We start from the raw sequence: 20,388 nt of genomic DNA on the forward strand, positions 1-20,388 counted from the left end.
TGTCATCTAAATAAGTCATTATTCTGAGGGTTTTTAAAAAGGCAGGTCAAGCATTCCTATCCAATCTAGGAAAAAGGTAAATGCAACCCTAGCAAGGCACATGAAATTTTCAAAAATCCAGTACAAGTGATTGAATTTTAGAATCAGGAAACAATATGTTCACTACAGATTCTTTAACTGGGTTGTCTTTTGATATAGTTATAATGTAGAAAAACTTTCTGGCAATTTCCATTTATAAAACAAATCTATCAATTTTCCCCAAGAAACAAACACAATTTTGTTTTAGAGACATTTTATTTAGATAACTGAAAACAATTAGATGTTTGGAAGCAGTGTACAATGAAAGAGAAATCCAACAAGTCATTTTATCATGTATTTATTCCCTCTTCTTTATAACTAGAGCCAAAAAAAAAAAAACACAAAAAACAAAAAACAAAAAAAACCGGCTTTCTGCTTTAAGGGCAAAGTCAGAAAAATAAGCCAATATATTTTCCTTCTTCATCATAACATAAAAAACTACAAGAAATCTAATTGTAATAAGAGAAACTGGATGTTGGCTTGCACATATTCATTAAAAAGACAACAGGCCACCGTTCTACAAGAGCATAACTCCACTTGCCTTCAGCTGATACTCTTGCGTTTTCACTTACAGTTAACACCAAGTTGGTTAGTTCCAGCACTGGAGCTAATTCATATTCCTCATTATTTACTGCTCATGTTTGGCCTTAAGCAGAAAGTAACTCTGGAGGCTGATGCTTTTCTCCACTGCTTGTTTTAGTCCGTAAGTTTTGTACTACCTGTGGCACCTGCCTGATGCTCAGGCCTTCACTTCAGGAGTTGAACTATAGATGGAATCTGAATTCTCTGAAGTAATTTCTTCTACAATTCAAAGACAAAGTCATATTAGTCAACTTAAAGAAGTACATCAGATGCCACTAACAACAAGGTTCAGGCCACTGAAAAAGCAATGAACAAAGAGTCCATACATTTCCCATTAAACTCTTTCATACCATACATAACTTAACCTCCAAGGGGCCCCTCCTGCAGGCTAAATTTTCAATGACTTCAACTATCTAATAAATAGTGAATTACAATCAGATCTTTGAAAGATCTGGATCCCCCTCCTTTATTTTTTTTTTTTTTTTTTTTTTTTTTTTTTTTTTTTTTTTTTTTTTTTTTTTGGTCTTTTGTCTTGTTATTGTTGTTGCTATTTCTTGAGCCGCTCCCGCGGCATATGGAGGTTCCCAGGCTAGGGGTCCAATCGGAGCTGTAGCCACCGGCCTACGCCAGAGCCACAGCAACGCGGGATCCGAGCCGCGTCTGCAACCTACACCACAGCTCACGGCAACGCCGGATCGTTAACCCACTGAGCAAGGGCAGGGACCGAACCCGCAACCTCATGGTTCCTAGTCGGATTCGTTAACCACTGCGCCACGACGGGAACTCCCCCCCTCCTTTATTTATTTGAATTTCAGGAGTTCCCGTCTTGGCGCAGTGGTTAACAAATCCGACTAGGAACCATGAGGTTGCGGGTTCCGTCCCTGCCCTTGCTCAGTGGGTTAACGATCCGGCGTTGCCTTGAGCTATGGTGTAGGTTGCAGACGCGGCTCGGATCCCGCGTTGCTGTGGCTCTGGCGTAGGCCGGTGGCTACAGCTCCGATTGGACCCCTAGCCTGGGAACCTCCATATGCCTCGGGAGCGGCCCAAGAAATAGCAAAAAGACAAAAAAAAAAAAAAAAAAAAAAGAATTTCAAACAATATTATATGATCAGGGCACATTACAATCTGTAATTCTAGATTTGGGAAAGAGCACTTAGGCATGTAGTAAGGGTTCAATGAGCATTAAGTTACAATTATAATTGTAACAATTTGTTTATTTATTTTGGCATCTGTCTCCTAAGTCAGGCTCTAAGTCTTCTATCAGTCCTGCACATACTGCATCTCTGTGACTACCATGCAATAGGTAGCTAAGTATTTGTTTTATAAACATGCATATATAAATACATACATATTTAAACTTTCTATTACTTAAGTCTATGTTCATACTGAATAAATTTTCCTTTGTCAATGAGTAAACTAACATAACAATTCAATTTTCAATACACCAGGACTCTACGAAAGTAAATTGGTGGTATTTACCTAGCTCCTCTTCTGCTGTCTCTGGAAAACTGATCTTTGGCTTTGCCAGCTCACCACTATCTTCTTCTATGAAAAGAAAAGCAATGAAGATTATGTGAATTACATCATCACTAGCAGTTTTCAGTAATGAACAAACAACAAGAGTATGGCATGATTACACCAAGCAATGAGCTACAAAACACAACAGCAACAACTCTTTTTTCACTAACTGTGATTCTAAAATAATGTCTTTCCTCAAGTATTACTTTTAGATTCATACTATAATAACATAGGGACAAATAACTAAGTATTTTTATTAAAAATATGACTACTTTATTAGTAAGGATCAGTAAGTAATACTATTCAGAGATTAAACACCTTTATTTATAAATTATATATTGTCCTCTAACAATAAAAAATTTGAATTAGGTCCATTCCATTCAATGATCTAATGTAAAAATTTAGGAGGCAACCAGAGTGTACAACAAAAAATTTAAACAAAAGAACAGTGGCCAAATTATAATCATGGACATCTCTTTGCTTAAACCATAATTTAAAATCTATAGAAGACAGAAACACTGTGAAGCAGAATTAATAATAAAAAATAATACAAAATCATGAATAAAATTCTTACCAGGAAGCACACATTTCCAAAGGCCATATGTTTTTCCAACCACAGTTTGCCACAGTCTCAATGTTCCATCTTCAGAACCACTAGCGTAGAGTTCTCCATCAGGACTAAACCTCACACAGTGAATAGGACCAAAGTGTCCTTTGTAGGATTCTGAAAAAGAGGAAAAGGGCTATTAGACAATTTCATACTAAAACATTATACATTAAGTATTTATACCCTTTGAGGGCAAATTCAAATAACTATACCTAATTAAAAATAAAAATAAAGTGATTATCATCACAAAGGATCCACCATTGTCTACATTTCTCCATTCTCCATAAGACTACCCCTTTCCAATCCTAGCACACTCTATGGTTTCAGATTGCCTCTCTAGAAAAATTAAAAAAAAAAGGCTTCAATGTCTCAATAAATATAAAGAAAGGGAGTAAATGAAAATGCGCCCCACCCCCCCGAGTTCCCACTGTGGCACAATGGGATCAGCGGCATCTTGGGAGCGCTGGGGTGCGGGTCTGATCCCTGGCCTGGCAGAGTGGGTTGGGATTAAGGATCCAGCATTGCTGCAGCTGCAGCTTGGGTCGTGACTGTGCCTTGATCTGATCCCCAGCCTGGGAAAGTCCGTGTGCTGTGGGGCGGTCCAGGAAAGGAAAATACCCTCTAAAATCTATAGAATCTAAAGTCTATCGATTGCCCATTTCCAAATCCTCAACTATTTACCAGGGAACCAATTCTTATTATGACTACAGACAGCCACCAGATGGAGCTATCTGACACACTCTGCATCTTAATTTCCTATCAGACTATCTAGGGTCTACTAGTCATTCCATCCCACAGAGAACATTGAGATCCAGGATCAATGCTGATGCTCATATGGAGTTTAATGAGAAAATGTACAGTTCAGCAGTGGTGTGGTTCTGCTTAAGGCATATCCTTATTTATAAACCTTTTTTCTTTTACTTTCTAATACCTCATCACCTTATCAATTTCCAAAGCTCTTTACTACAGCAATGTTCCCTGCTCAGTCTCCATGTCTATTCAACTTAAGGACACTCATGCACTCTCTCCTCCTAGACAATATCATGAGCGTGTTATCATGAGTGTAAAAAATTATGTGTAGAAAGAATATTAGGTTTTGAAATAAGAATGGCTGGCTGGGTCCAAGTTCAGTTTCACTAATTGTGACCACAAATATCAGGCAAATAATTTACTTCTCTTCTTTAACATGCGGCCAAAACATTCTAAAACTCTGAAAAGTGACATTAAATAATCAGAAAGAATCTCTTATTTAAAAGTCACTTAATTCAAGCGATAAATGGTGAACCATAAACAATTAAACAGATTCTATTTGGTCTATAATATTGCACTTACCCAACCCAAAGCCATCAGTTTTCCCCCCAAAAAAAACCAAAATGTAAAAAGATCATCACTTTAAGGGAGTAAAAGAGGACAACTCACCTAATTCTTCTCCACTATTATAATCATACTTATAAAGTTTAAAATCTTCACCACCTGCAACAAGAAATTCTTTCTCAGGATGAAGAGATGCAGAATTGATGGTTGCAGGAGCTTCAAAGGATTTAATTGGGTCCAAACTAGAAAAAAATTTAAATATTTCTATCAGGCTATAAAACAATAACTAAAACTGGAACTATAGCTACATACTAAAAATCAATGCATAACAATAGCTCCACTTGAGTAACAACGAGTTGGGACACTGGGTCTATTCCAATCCAACCCTAAAAATCCTGAAAGGTGGAGTTTCCGTTGTGGTGCAGCAGAAATGAATCTGACTAGGAACTGTGAGGTTGTAGATTTGATCCCTGGCCTTGCTCAGTGGATTAAGGATCCGGTGTTGCCGTGAGCTGTGGTGTAGGTTGCAGATGCGGCTCCGATCTGGTGTCCCTGTGGCTGTGGTGTAGGCTGGCAGGTATAGCTCCAATTTGTCCCCTAGCCTGCTGATCTCCATATGCCACAGGTATGGCCCCCCAAAAAAAAAAAAAAAAAAAACAAACCTGAAAGGTCTCTAACACAAAACGCGAGAGCATTCCAGTTCCTATATGCTGCCATCCTATTCCCATCAACACACACTACAAAGCTTGAAAATTAAAGTTAGATATAACTTATGAAGGATCACTAAAAAGCAACTTTCTGGGTCAAATATTTAATAGGCGAGCAAATCTCTGCCACCAAAATGAGATTTGAGGCATTGTTCTATAGGAGGGCTGCATAGGGCCCAAATCCAGAAGCAATGAACACAGCTGTTATAACCAAATGGTTCTGGACAATAACATTCCATTATTATCATTGTATGTGTATGAACCTCTTTACATTCTTAATTGCTCTTCTCCCTTTTGATTGCCTTCTCTTTCCTTCCACCATTCAGGGAAGCTTAGCTCTGCAAGTGACCCTTTAGAGAAAAAGTTGGGATGCTGGTCAGAGTATAATGTAGTATATTCTTTATGGAAAATAAGTGGCATGTGTACTAAGAACTTTAAACACATTCCTACCCTTTGTTTCAAACTAGTTTATTTAGGGATTCCACTTTCACTCAATAGATTTTATATATTTCTCATACCCTTCCTCACTCATCAGTACATCTAAGTCTCAAGGTTTACTCAAGTGTCATCTTTTTTTTTTTTTTTTTTTTTTTTTTTTCCCACTGTACAGCAAGGGGGTCAGGTTATCCTTAGATGTATACATTGCAGTTACAGTTTTTTCCCCCACCCTTTCTTCTGTTGCGACATGAGTATCTAGACATAGTTCTCAATCAAGTGTCATCTTGATCAACCACCTTCATAACAGGATTTGTTTACAAGTCCTGGCTTTCCTGCAAGAGCCTCATTAATTTCAGTAATTTCTGATAGAGAACAGAGTTCACCAGCAGCTTTCACACTTTCCAAAGCACCAAACTCATCTTGTTTGTTCAATTTTGTTCCAACTTCAGGCAGAATACAGTAAACAACATCTCCCAAAGCTTCCTGTGCAAAATTGCTGATTCTCACTGTTCCAACACCTTTTTCTATTATTGTCTATCTGTGTATGCCTGTGAATTTACCCACTGGAGAGCAGAGTGCAAAGCGCGTGGCAGGCGCCCACCCAGGGTCATGATGGGTAGGGCTGGGCAGGTGACAAAGCAGCATGCAGGCTGCAGACTACTCCATCCATGACGGTCCTAACCTCTGAACTGGTAATTTGACTTACAGGATTCTCTTGGAAATACTCAGATGTACCCCTAAATCTCACTGCAGTGTTAAAATGGGGAAACTGATACATGATTTGGTATGACCTGCGAAGCAATACACCTCGTAAGGTTTTCAAAGAACTTCAATGGCTAAGAATATTTTAGAATAAAAAAATGAAAATTATACTTATTAGAGCCCTACAACTAGAGCAAAAAACCCACACAAATGTATATGCACATACAAAAAGGCAAAAAGACCAGCAAATATATAGCTACCACTAACTTTCTGCTATCTATGACTATAGTACTGTGGGTAAAATTTTCAAAATTATATTTTTTCTAATTTTCAGCAAAAACATTGAATACATTTATAATCACAAAAATTAAGTCTTTTTAAAAAGACCATTAGGGAGTTCACATCGAGGATCAGCAGTAATGAACCTGACTAGGATCCATGAGGATTCAGGTTTGAGCCTTGGCCTTGCTCAGTGGGTTAAGGATCTGGCATTGCCGTGAGCTGTGGTGTAGGTCACAGAAGCAGCTTGGATTCCATGTTGCTGTGGCTGTGATGTAGGCTGGCAGCTGCAGCTCCAATTCGACCTCTAGCCTGGGAACTTCCAAGTGTTACAGGTGCAGCACTAAAAAAGACAAACAATGAAATGAAATAAAATAAAATAAAATAAGAATTGAAATAAAAAGACCATTAGGTCTATACTATACTTGGAACGGGGGGGGAAAAAATCACAATTTCTCTGAAATTTTAAAGTGAAATAGCAGAATCAAGATCATAGCGGTTTTACACAGTAATGAACAACATTAATTATAGCACCAGTCCAGTGATCCTTTCAAGAAAATTATAAATTGAAAGTTGTTAAATTTTACCAATAAATGTCCTAAGTATCTGGAAATGAATTTAACTCCTCTGCTTAAAGTATACCACATTCTCTCTCTTTTTTAAACAAATGTCTCTATATTTTTTTTTTCTATAACTTTTTTGGGGGGCTGCACTCATGGCATGAGAAAGTTCCTGGGGCAGGGATTGAGCCCATGCCATAGCAGTGATCCAAGCCACTGCAGTGACAATCCTGGATCCTTGCTGCACCACAAGAGAACTTCTAAATTCTTAAGGAACACATTATTATTGGGTATGGAAACATTTCCCTCCATATTACAGTAATAGGCCAAGACTTGTCTTTAAAAGAGTTAAATACTTAGCATATGACTTTCAATTTTTTTATTATTATTTTATTTTTTGGCCATGCCCTCAGCATGCAGAAGTTCCTGGGTGAAGGATCAAACCTGAGCCACAGCAGTGACAATGCTGAGTCCTTAATCACTAGGCCACTAAGGAACTGCTACCTTCCAATTCTTGAGTACCTTAAATTGCCCTTTTGTTACCAGAAAAGAAAGTAAAGGTATTTTTTAAGACATACCTTATTGCACTATGAAAAGCAATAGATCGTCCATAAGTTATTACCAAGATCTCTCCCTCAGGAATATATTCCATACTGCTAACAGACATATTAAAATTTAGAGATTTCACTTCTGTCATAGTAGCATGGTCCCAAAGGCTGGGGGGGGAGGGAAAAAAAGAAGAGAAAAATAAGCTAGTGTTTACTCATTGAATAAAAAAGCTTATAGCTTAAATTACATCTGCAAATTAACCAATGAAAGACTAATCACTTAGTAAAACAACCTCCATTCCAACTCATAAATCACAGACGATACTGAGAAATTTTGGGTTCCTACAAAACATCAAATTATTTGGTCACGTGTTGGTAAAGTTAATATTAATATTTTAAATATATTTCCCAAATGATTCAGCAAAGCTATGCTATGAAGACACTTATTTCTCAATCTAATCAATTTCAGTACTTCTCCAAATAATAATTATTACATTCTATTTTTGTGAGTCTGATGACAACCTATTTAACTTTACATAGAAAAATACATTAGGTATCAGCTCACAAAATTGTGCATAGGATTTCAGGGGCTTAATGGACTTTCTAAGGCCAACCTGTCCACTGACCCAGATTAAAAAGACATGCTTATAAAGGTGTCAGCAGTTTTAATTGTCTTGTGAATTCTGCTCTATGTTTATAACAGTAAATGATGGATAGCTCCAGAAGAATGTGACCTATATAAAGCCAAAGTTGTAATGTTCAGACACAATCCTTCCTACATAATAGTTAATTTTTTTAAAAAAACTTAAGCTCTAAGGTCAAATAATTTCTCAAACTTAATTTTTTTTTTGGCCATGCCCTCAGCACATCTAAGTTCCCAGGCCAGGGGTCAAACCTGAGCCACAGGAGTGACCTAAGCCACTGCAGTGACAATGCCAGATCCTTAACCTGCCACAAGGAAACTCTTGAACTTTAAATTATTAAAGAAAAATTACTGGAGTTCCCATTGTGGCACAGTGGTTAATGAATCCGACTAGGAACCATGCCCTTGCTCAGTGGGTTAATGACCGGCGTTGCCGTGAGCTGTGGTATAGGTTGCAGACGCGGCTCAGATCCTGCGTTGCTGTGGCTCTGGCGTAGGCTGGTGGCTGCAGCTCCGATTCGACCCCTAGCCTGGGAACCTCCATATGCCGCGGGGGCGGCCCAAGAAATAGCAAAAAGACAAAAAAAAAAAAAAAAAGAAAGAAAGAAAAAGAAAAAGAAAAATTACTTACCGAACAGTTTTATCATCAGCTGAAAGAATCTGTTTATCCTCACTGCACCACAGAGCCTTTTTAATACCAGAACTGTGACCACTGATTTCCTTAGGTTCTTAAGGTAAAACAATTTAAACCATATTTGTTAATATGTGATTTTTAAAACAAAGCAGCATTTGAACAACTAAATAAAGAGAAAAGAAAAACTATCTTTTAAATTGGACAGTGACTTCTCAAACTCCATCACAATTTAAACTTGATGTTCACCTAGAATACATTTAGTTTTCCCATACTAAAAAATTTCTCTGCATGACAAGGAACCCACAAACTATGATGCTATATGTATCTAGGATTGAATACAGCACTCCCTCCAACCTACCCTTCTGCTTTCAAAAGCATTATTGTACCACATGAAGTAAAAGAAGAACTAAGATAGCCTAACTTCATAAAAACACGCGCCCAGGGAGTTCCGTCATGGCACAGTGGTTAACGAATCCGACTAGGAACCATGAGGTTTCGGGTTCGGTCCCTGCCCTTGCTCAGTGGGTTAACATCCGGCGTTGCCGTGAGCTATGGTGTAGGTCGCAGACGTGGCTCGGATCCTGCGTTGCTGTGGCTGTGGTGTAGGCCGGTGGCTACAGCTCCGATTCGACCCCTAGCCTGGGAACCTCCATATGCCACAGGAGCGGCCCAAGAAATAGCAAAAAGACAAAAAAAAAAAACAAAAAACATGCACCCAGGCACAAGACAGTTGAGCTAATTCTAGTGCTATCAGTAATGCTAGGCCCCTCATCCACACCACTGTTAGCAGGGCAAAGCATCAAAAAAGTGGGAACCTGTCTTTCCTTTCAAAAGATTAAAAAACCCAACAAAATCACCTGTTACCTCTGGACAAAAAACAATGTTAAAGGCAAGTTCATTCAACACAACTTAACCTTTTGAAGACTATATTTATTTACCTATAAACGGATTAACAATGGTTACTATACCTGAGAGTTCAATGAGAATATGCATTTAAAGAATCAAATGAGAATATACATTTAAAGTTTCTTTTTTTTTTTTTTTGCCTTTTCCCCTTCAAAAGTACAGTAAGTTACTACAGTTATCTCACATTAAATTCCCCAAGTGACAAAATCTCTTTTCCCAAAGTTCTGTGTGGGGGAACTTGGAGGCTGGCCAGTGGGAATAGGTCCAAAGAGACAACACTAGACCAGTACTATGATACCAACTTACTCTTTGGCTGCATGATGTCTGTGTGGACAGCAAGATCTGAATGCAGAACACAGACAGATGCTGCTATCATTCACAGATAAAAACCGTGCACACATGGTCATGCAGCCCATCTACATTTTCTAATCTGATATCTGACAGACAGTAAAAACTCAGTTAATTGCTCATCTTTCTAATTCAAGACAGTGTAAGAGCCATTTTCAAAAAGCAGCTTTGAGAAAGGTAAAAGATGAAAAATGTTGGCCTAGGGCCGAACTATACTGCTGAGTCAGACAGTACACTGATTAAGTGAGGTCAGAGTAGTTTGCTATGTTTATTAGATAGAATAAAGAGAGAAACTCTCATGCCAAAGGAGAACAATCCATAAATGTAGTTTGTTTCCTCACCTTTAATTTCCAATGTAGCTTTGACTTTCTTACAAACTTCTAAAAGTTTGTTGACTTACGAATAGTGCCCATGATACAAAATTTAAGAACCCAGAGTTCCTGTTGTGGCGTAGCAGAAATGAATCCAACTAGTATCCATGAGGATGCAGGTTCCATCCCCGGCCTTGATCAGTGGGTCAGGGATCCCAAATTGTAGTGAGCTGCAGTGTAGATCGCAGATGTGGCTGAGATCTCACATTCCTGTGGCTGTGGTATAGACCAGCAACTGTAGCTCTGATTTGACCCCTAGCCTGGGAACCTCCATATGCTGAGGGTGTGGTCCTAAAGAGCAAAAAAAAAAAAAAAAAAAAAAAAGCAAATGACAAGGAGCTTGGGGTTAATGGATACAAACCATTGCCTTTGGAATGGATTAGCAATGAGATACTGCTGTGTAGCACTGGGAACTATATCTAGTCACTTATGATGGAGCATGACAAGGTGAGCTAATAGAATGTATACATGTATGTGTAACTAGGTCACCACGCTGTGTAATAGAAAAAAAAATTGTATTGGGGAAGTAACAATTAAAAAAATAATAATAATAATAAAGGTGGCGCCAGGATCACCCAGAAAAAAAAAAAATTAAAAAAGCAAATGACAAATTAGAATACAATAAAGAAACCTTAAAACCAGTAAAAAGATAAACATCACAACAGATAAATAGGCAAAGGGATGAGCAGGTGCTTAGTTCACAAAAGAAGATCACAGGAGTTCCCGTCATGACTCTGCGGAAATGAATCCAACTAGGAACCAAAAACTATCGACATCATCAGTGATTAATACTGGCTAATGAATTATATTTTAACTTTTTATGATTATCTTTATTTTCTTCACTTAAGTATTATATATAAATAGCCTTTAATCAGGAAGTTATTTAAATTAAAAGAAAACAAAACCACAAATATGTATAAATTACACTTACCTGCTTCAGGTTTGTTCAAGTCATATATGCGTAACAGTTTATCCTGTCCTCCAGTTAACAAGTAATTACTATCCTGAAAACACATACAAGTAAAATGTTACTAGATTAACCATTTTAGTAGATACATCTCCTAGAAACTTCTTCAACACCAAATAAAGCTCACAGATATCACAAAGAGATGCATACAGACCAATTACTTCTGAGAAGATACTGGAGAACACTTATCCTTCTGATAATTTCCAAAGCCCTGTAAGATTCTCAGTTCAAACGTCACACCACCTATTACATGGCTTCTCTGAGTCAGCTCTGATCCTGCTCCCTACTAAGTAGTACTTCTGAGATGACTGCACATTTATCCTCTCCTTTGTGAAAGTAGCTGGGAAACACATTATTTGAGGTTTCTGGATATTTGTTGCAACAGTTAAAGTATTGATATATGAGTTCCAGGGTTCTTAAAAGCCTCACAAGATCAACCAAGAAAAAATACAGTTGATTTCAACAACACAGGGGTTAAGAAACCCACCCTCCAAGCAGTTGAAAATCCGTATGTAAACTATAGCTGGCCCTCTTATATATGGTTCTTTCCCTTACAGTTCCTCTATATCCACAGATTCAACCAGCTGGAGACTGTAATACCACAGTATTTACTACTGAAAAGAATCCACATTAAGTGGACGTATACAGTTCAAACCTGTGTGGTTCAAGAGTCAACTGTAAATGTACATAGTTTAATCCATAGTCAAATCAAATATAACATATATACTAAATATCCCCCCAGAAAACCAAACATAAACCAAATATAAAACTATTACCATATCCTGTAGTAACAATTTAATTCACTAAAATAAATTCCATTTTCTGATACCTGTGTAAAATCCACAGTCTTGACAATGTGTTTATGAGCCAGGGTCATCAATTCATCTCCTGAGACAGCATCCCATACTTTGCTAAAAGTGAAAAATAAAATAAAAAGATAAACATAATCATAATTTTGATGTTTAATTACCAAATAAGTTAAACATCTGAAATGTTATATATATCCATAACCTTTTATCTTCAAACATTTTAACCAATTCATAGCTTCACCTTTCCAATTTTTTTCTTTATTCTCTACTCTCATGTATATGAGAAAAATGAAAAACAAGAAATCTTTAAAATATATTTTTAAAGAATAATTAAAAGACTTGATACATGTTACATAAAATTTAAAATCAGGACAGTAGAGAAGAAAACATTCTCCCATCTCTTCCTTAAAAGTTTACTCTTGGAGTTCCCGTTGTGGCACAGTGGCTAACAAATCTGACTAGGAACCATGAGGTTTTGGGTTCGATCCCTGCCCTTGCTCAGTGGGTTGAGGATCCGGCGTTGCCGTGAGCTGTGGTGTAGGTTGCAGATGCGGCTCAGATCCTGCGTTGCTGTGGCTCTGGTGTGGGCCAGCGGCTACAGCTCCAATTCGACCCCTAGCCTGGGAACCTCCATATGCCGTGGGAGCGGCCCTAGAAAAGGCAAAAAAAAAAAAAAGAAAAAAAAGACAGAAAAAAAAAAAAGTTGACTCTTAATTCTCAAATCTTGGGCATTCGACTTTCCCACAAAGTATCAGCCTTTGATTACATAATGTTAATGTTGAGAGGATTTTAAATCTGTCAACTCTCTGCTTCCCTAACCCACCCCAACTCAAAATATATGTGTGATTGTGTGTCTATACACACATGTGTATATGTTCAGGGAGAATGGTTAAATAATATTCAACAAAAATACTGCAAGGGAGTCCCCAAATAAATAAGCTTAAAGAAGAAGACAAAATAAAGAATTCATTTTAGATCAGAAGAGCTCATTGAAAAATAAATAAGAAAACTTCCAACACAGGGGAAAAAAAAACTATTATAAGGAAAAAGCTATGCTCCATAAAGATTGCTATTTTAATGTAACAGACATTTATTTGTAGGATTAAAGTGCATAATGAAACAGTGTAGAAAAAGGAAGGAGTAATCTTTTCTTCATTTACTCAATAAACACAATAAATACATCAAGTATGTTATTCTAGACCCAGCACTGGGGCACAAAAGGGAGAAAAAAAAAATGATCCAAAGGAAGTTATCTGAAAAAAAGTTACCTGAGAAGAAAAAAACCCAAAAAAACAAAAAAAACAACAACAAAAAAACCCCATAAATAATACATCTAAGAAATATAATTAAAAGACAAGCACACATGGCTATAGAAACACAAGCAAAAAACATACCACTAATTATGACAGAAAGTCTAGAAAATCTAAGCATCAAACCAGGAGTCTTAAAGAGCAGGGAGAAAAAAATGGAAAGACTACTGTAGACAAGTATTAATAACGGTAAAGAAACATGAACCTTCTAAGAGGAATAAATGTTGATGGTACAATATAAACCTTGCAAATTATATACTTGAGTCATATGAATGGCTGAATAAACATATTCTCAAAGAAACAATGTCACCTATGAGTGGTACTGCCACTAAACTCTCAAATATAAATTTCTCTTTGCAAAGGAAACCTGATCCAATCTCTCCCATTTCCAATTCAACTCTCTGGTCCAACCCTACTTTCCTAACTTCATTCTATATTATTTCTCTGAATCTAATCATAGCAGATTATAAATGATTCCTCAAACATGCCATGTATTTTCTTCCAGGCTCCTCTCTCTTTGCTTGTATTGTTTTATTAAATATGTATTTTATATTCTTAGCTATCAAAATTCTACTCATCCCTAGGGTTCATTTCAAATGCTATCTTTTCATTAAACCTTCTATTTATCTCACCTCCATTAAACCATTCCTTTCTGTTCTTCAAAAGAACTCCGCTTATACTGATAATTGTGTTCAATTTTGCTTTGCTTTTATACTTTTGTATACATAACCTTACTCTTAATCACAGGAAAATCAGTGGTAAGAGTTCACAAAAATCAGACTGCTGCAATAATGAAAGGCATCAAAAGTGAAGAAAATAGCAAATACACCTGAAATTCCTATCTCATTCAGACACTGAGTCTCAAAGGACCTCTGGGCAAAATCCTTAGAAATACTAATTTCAAGTATACTTAATCATCTTCCCAATACTCCTTAAAATCTTAATATTCTGCTCAGACCATATCCTTTCATTGGTGAGGAGGAAAGAACTGGAGTGACTGCAGTAGTGTCACCAGAGGGCCAAGGCACCCGTACTCATTTTCCTCCTATTTAGAAACACTAATAGAAAACTGAGGATGACATTCTCTGATACAGCATGTTCTCATCACTTGCAGTACCTCTGGCACATTTCCATCATCCACAAGAGCCAAAACAGCTTAGAGTCCTAAAAAGCATCTAGAATAACTTACAATGTTTTCTAATGTGTTTTTCAATCTCCAGGCAAGAAACTGGTATTAATTAGCTGGCTTCAGGGATCATATAAAAATGGGAAAGGGGAGTTCCCGTTGTGACGCAGCGGAAACAAATCCGTCTAGGAACCATGAGGTGGTGGGTTTGATCCCCGGGCCTCACTCAGTGGGTTAAAGATCTGGCGTTGCTGTGAGCTGTGGTGTAGGCTGCAGACATGGCTCGGATCTGGTATTGCTGTGGCTGTGGCTGTGGTGCAGGCCGGCAGCTATAGCTCAGATTAGACCCCTGGCCTGGGAACCTCCACATGCCTTAGTGCAGCCCTAAAAAAACAAAAAGGCAAAAACAAAACACTACAAAACAGGGGAAGGGATGTCCCCCCAGGAGCTCCCCTGGACAAAGCAAAAATGGCAGAAGGGCCCATACAAGCCCATTCATTACGCAATAAAGTATCATTAACAATATCCTCTCAACAGCTAATCCTGGAGCATTTATTTTCTGCACAACTCATGAAGTACCTGCCATCTCCCTAAACTACTAGTACCTCTATATCCCTTAATTGTTTCTTGCACATAATAATCAATGCTCTCTGTTCAATACTTTTTATATTCTGAGAATGGACTTACCAGTCTCAAAAGAGGGGCTGATTAACTTACTTCTTTAAAGCCTTGACAAAACAAAGCTATTTCAGGTAAACAACTGCTTGTCTTAACATGATGACCAAGTTATCAAAAAGGAGACAGTACCACTTCTGATTTATTGAGAACCTTATTCAAAGAAAAATGAGTTCCTTCTACTGGATTTTACAAGGGGGAAAAAAAGGCAATCCTACACTTTGGTTACCCATAGATCCCAAACCCAGATGACTTAAGCACACTGTGGAGAGAGCATAGGAACCGTACTTGCTCTTGGCACTCCAGATGATTCAGATGGGAAGACAGAGGGACTGATAAGAATATCATGAAACAGGAGTTCCCGTCGTGGCTCAGTGGTTAACAAATCCGACTAGGAACCATGAGGTTGCGGGTTCGATCCCTGGCCTCGCTCAGTGGGTTAAGGATCCTGCATTGCCATGAGCTGTGGTGTAAGTCACAGATGCAGCTCGGATCCCATGTTGCTGTGGCTGTGGTGTAGGCCAGTGGCTACGGCTCCGATTAGACCCCTAGCCTGGGAACCTCCGTGTGCTGCAGGCGCAGCCCTAGAAAAGACCAAAAAAAAAAAAAAAAAAAAAAAAAAAAAAAAAAAAAAAAAAAGAATATCATGAAACACAGTTCCACCATTAGCTCAATGAATTAAGACATAAAGAAGATGGTATATGCATCAGCTGACTCAACTGCCTAGATTACCTTAAGATAACATTCCCAAATGACCTACAGACCAGCTCTGTTGAATATATTTTCTCCGCAAGAAATAGAAGCAAAATCCTCCTTTAGATAAACCTGACATCAATGAAAATTTTCTAAGAAAGATTCAGAAAATTAAGAGGGAAGAAAAATAATCAACTAACAGTAACTCATACCAACTATTATTAATCAGGTAAGCTAGGATGCTCTTCTTTAGCCAGGTCAAGTTCCATAATAGCAGACCCCATACAAGTCATTAATAGAGGAGAACAGAAACAAAAAATGCACACACTCTCATACCTTACAGACAGATACAGAGCAAATGTCTCAGCTCCCACTTACCCAGCACCTGCTATGTGACACACTAGACTGGACTCTAAACATGTCAATGGAGAAAGATCTCTCTGATGTGCCCAAAAGCACGCTGAACTTTTTCATTTTAGACATAAAAATGAAAAAGCATCCCATTTATGAAAGTGAAAATACACAACATGGCTACCACATGAACTCAGGCCTACCTAAAGCAAATGCTTACATCTTTCTCACAACATCATGGCACCTAAAAGCCTTAAGTGAGGGGGGAAAACCCAAAAGTATTCCTTCTTGCTATTTAAACCTACTTAAACTTCCCTACATGAAACCAAATTGTTTCATGGCTTCAGCCGTAGAATTTCCAAAATAATACACATGATTTTGGTCTAGGTATGCCATATTTTTCATACCTTTTTCCTCTCTTCAGAGTAATTATCTATCTAACTTGCTTTATTTCTTCTCCTGAGGACTGGCTTAACAATTTAGGCAAATGTACAAACCAAGAGTATTCACGGATTTTAAAGAGATGGACATCCTTCCTAAAAAGCTTTTGCACAGGTCTCTTAAAGGTCAGAGCAAGACCCTCAAGCAGTAGATGATAAAACATTTTGCTCATGTAATTAACATTGTTAGGGTCAGATAACAAAACTGCAATTCAAAAACTTGTTCCTTTTAATGCTTATGTCTATAGCATTCAAGATCTTGTTACATTCATTACTCAATTATATTTAATTTAAAATACTTCATTTATCACCACCAAACTGGGACCTAGTTTCAATAATGACATTAAAAAAATCTATTTATCAAATATCTGAAATCTAGAGTTGTTAACTCTAATTTTCTATGTCTGCTATAAAATAAATGACATTCATTCCCAATGACAATGTTCCCACTGGACTGAACAAGAAACAAACTTTGGAGGAGTTGGGAAAAAAACAAAACAAAACAAAAAAACAAAGAAAACTGAACTCCTAGCAGACACAAAAGTCCTAGAAGCAACCAATGTCATCCTGAAGGTGTTGACATTAAGAGATTGACATAAAACCAAACAGCTCCTTATTTTATCAGAATTGTATACAATCACAACAGGTCAAAGTGCAAAGCCTTACAATGGTTATGCCTAAAGACAGAGTAACATCTATTTACCGAAGGCATAGAAAAAAGCTCAGGATGACATTTATAACTTTTCTTATAGATCTCTCACCATCTCAAATGTAATCTCACATGAGCATGGGATTATATTTCCCTCTCCTTACTTAAAAAAACAAAAACAAAAAAACTTTTTTTTTTTTTTTTTTTTAAATGGCTGCACCTGCAGCATATGGAAGTCTCTGGACCAGGAATTGAATCCGAGCCAGCAGCGGTAACGTGAGATCCTTTAACCCACTGTCAGGGACCTGGGACCAAACCCTACCTCTGCGGCAACCTGAGCCCTGCAGTTGGATTCTTAACCCAACTGTGCCACAGCAGGAACTCCTTAAAACTTAAATTTATTTTTTAAAAACTTACATATAGTAAAACTCACTCTGTGGTACAGAGGTCTAGAGTTTCAACAAATGCACAGTCAGGTATCCACTATCTCAATCAATCTGCCTTCATTTTTTATAATAAACTTGGTATGTTTAATTTGCTTACAACAAAGGAGAAACACATTTAGAATCGCTTCTTAATGTGAAATTCTATTAAAAAAAAAATCAACAAGACAATTTTACTCTCCAGACTTTCAAATCTAATAAGGAGTATTCCACGTACAACAGCCCTTGACTTGCCTGCCTTAAACACTTTATTGTTTACTAAGTCACAATCAGGAACTAGAGGTACCAAGATTACATAAGCTGTGACCCATGCCCAGATAGGGAAAGTGGGTCATCGCAAGTCACTTTAATATCATATACAAAAGCAAAAAAAATCAGAGTAGGTAAGGCATATTCTGGCAACAGTTAGATTTAGTATAGCCAAATGATGGGGCATATGATGTGTAGTGCCAGATGATGCCCAAGAACTAGGATTAGGCCAAATTTTAAAGAGCTAACAATGAAATTTAACCTTTAGGCTAGTGGTTAAGGTTGTACATCAGAATCATCCAGAAAAACTTTAGGGAAGAAAAAAAACTAAAAAACAAAAAAACCTAGGTTGGGAACTCCAACTCCAGACCAATTAAGCCAGAGCTTCTCAGACACATGCATCTGAGTACTTTAAAAGCTTCCCAGGTTACTGTAATGTACACCCAAGGTCATGGGCCACTGACAAAGCAGAAGCAAAGATCTTTAGGTAAAGAAGTGTTATGTTATTTGTCTCCAGGAAGACAACTGGCTGATGAAGAGATGGGAAAGGACCAGTTTAGGAACCTAAACCATTAAGGTAGTGGCAGAGGTACAAGAAACAATGTGGTCAGGAAACATTCTATTGGCAGAATCAACAAATATGATAATCTAGATGGAAGAGAAAAATCAAGAATGATTTAGAAACTTAGAAAATGAAAAATAACTGAGTTTGGGAATCTTAAATATGTCTAACAAAAATGAGAGTGAAACTGGGCTAAAAATGTGGGGCATCAAGCACTAAGAAGTTAAGGAGTATAAGGTATTATTCAGCTAGAACATGTGGAGCAGTATTTGCCAGCATGACCATCAACATTCATTATCTGAAGTGCTTGTTAATAATGCAGATTCCTGGGTCCCAGTCCAGACATACAGAACTAAGTCATTTAAGTCTCTGAACATTTTGAGAAAGCAGCAGATAAAATATGGGCGGAATTTTGGTGACATCAAAACAACATGTGTTCTCTACGTTAGGCAGTGCATGAGAACTTTATGAATAACTTTTACTGAACTTTTATTATTGATCATTTCAGAACACAATTCACAGAGAACTGTAAAGGTGGCCATTTCTGGCTACACTTACGCTGTGAAATCTGCAGCTGCTGTAGCTGCTTTGGTGGCATCCTTATTCAATGTTGCACCCCAAACAGCACCCTTATGACCCAAAAACGTTCCAATCCAGTCTCCTGTATCTCCCTGGCGTAGCATAGGTTTGCCATCTAAAAAATATGTAAGAAAACATGTGATGTAGAAGCTCAAATTACTTAAAATCTAGGATCCGAACTTAAAACAAACAGTGATGAATAACAAACTTGAAAACTGCTTTTGTTGTCTAACTGTTCACTCACTGGGGTCACTAAGGCACATCCAGAAATAAATTAACTGAAGAACTGGGCCATTCTCTCTGGGAAGGACTTGAAATGCGGCAGAAAGACTATTCATCTGCAACAAAACAATCTAGACGTGAACCTTATTTTGGACAAACTTAATAGTCTCAGCTTCCACTTGAAAATTGGAAATGAAAAATTCCATACCACAGAAGAATATCCAATGAAATAGTAGAAGTGGAAAGTCTTTGTAAAATAAAGTGTTACTTAGCCTGGCCTAGTTTCTGCATTCCCCAAATCCTTTAAAGATATTTACGGTGTTGGCCGGGGCGTCTGGGCAAGTGCACAGTAAAGCTTATCCAGAAATAGCAAAAAAGGTAAAATGAGAAGCCTTGGTTGGGGGCATAACTTACCAAAGCTTCTCCTGGCATCAGCTGCGCAATCCTTAACACTACTCGCCCTACCAGCCCACTAATCTCAAAAGCCGCAATCCATTCGGCAATGGGAAGTGCCGGCCCCACTCCCTTTCCGCCCAGTCCCAACCATCTGAGCCCAGCGGCCCTGCTCACCTTTGCAAGCACTGATTAAGAAATAGCCATAAGGCGTGATGCCACTGAAGGCCAAATCCACCACAGGCCGCGTGTGGCCGGAGCAAGTGAGAGGCGTTTGCCTCATTGCCATGGCGGCGGCGAGCCGAGCGATCCCGCAGGAGAGCTGAGGGTCGTCTCGTCTTTTCTCTTCTCCGCGGCAGCGCCTCTCACTCAAGGCCTACGCCCTGACGCTGGGCCGGGAAACAGAAAAAGGCCAATCTGGTGGCCCCGAAACCAGGAAAGGGTTAGGGGTGGGTCAGGGAGTGTGCGACTGGCGGTCGACCGCCGCCGAGGGAGGGAAAGGGAGGGAGGGAGGAGAGTAGGGGAGGGGGAGAACAGGAAAACCGGCAGCCACGATCCCCACCGTCCACACCGGTACTCGCAGGAAGTGACGACACTAACCCTCCGCCGGAAGTGACGAACAGGAGGGAAGGCGGGTTCGCTGGGTAGAAGAGGCGTACTGGAGCGAGAGCGACCGCAATGCGCA

At 38.4% G+C, this 20,388-nt stretch overlaps 1 protein-coding gene and 1 non-coding gene across 6 annotated transcripts; both read right to left on the reverse strand.

Annotated features, from left to right (window-relative positions):
• Nucleotides 1-275: 275 nt before the first annotated feature.
• On the reverse strand, nucleotides 276-20,300 carry STRAP (serine/threonine kinase receptor associated protein). 5 transcript variants are annotated; one of them, XM_003355564.5, is made up of 10 exons: nucleotides 19,881-20,300; nucleotides 19,068-19,203; nucleotides 12,032-12,113; nucleotides 11,167-11,239; nucleotides 8,608-8,704; nucleotides 7,364-7,501; nucleotides 4,205-4,341; nucleotides 2,753-2,902; nucleotides 2,140-2,205; nucleotides 276-879 (listed from the first exon to the last, which is right to left on the reverse strand). In XM_003355564.5, exons 1-10 carry the CDS (start codon nucleotides 19,990-19,992, stop codon nucleotides 818-820), a joined length of 1,053 nt encoding a protein of 350 aa, XP_003355612.1. In that variant the 5' UTR covers nucleotides 19,993-20,300; the 3' UTR covers nucleotides 276-817. The 5 variants fall into 5 exon arrangements, with proteins under 5 accessions (XP_003355612.1, XP_084812834.1, XP_084812831.1 ...); XM_084956708.1 differs by having other exon boundaries at nucleotides 8,608-9,249; nucleotides 10,643-11,239; XM_084956705.1 differs by having other exon boundaries at nucleotides 8,608-10,495; nucleotides 10,643-11,239.
• LOC146403396 (small nucleolar RNA SNORA23) lies at nucleotides 9,741-9,923 on the reverse strand. Its single transcript, XR_014804672.1, has one exon. It is a non-coding gene; the product is annotated as a small nucleolar RNA SNORA23 (small nucleolar RNA).
• Nucleotides 20,301-20,388: the final 88 nt, after the last annotated feature.

Source organism: Sus scrofa, chromosome 5 (assembly GCF_054392235.1).
Source record: "Sus scrofa isolate SSC_HxYL_T2T_F1_AM1 chromosome 5, Sscrofa_HxYL_maternal_Yorkshire_Landrace_v2.0, whole genome shotgun sequence".
NCBI lineage: Eukaryota > Metazoa > Chordata > Mammalia > Artiodactyla > Suidae > Sus > Sus scrofa.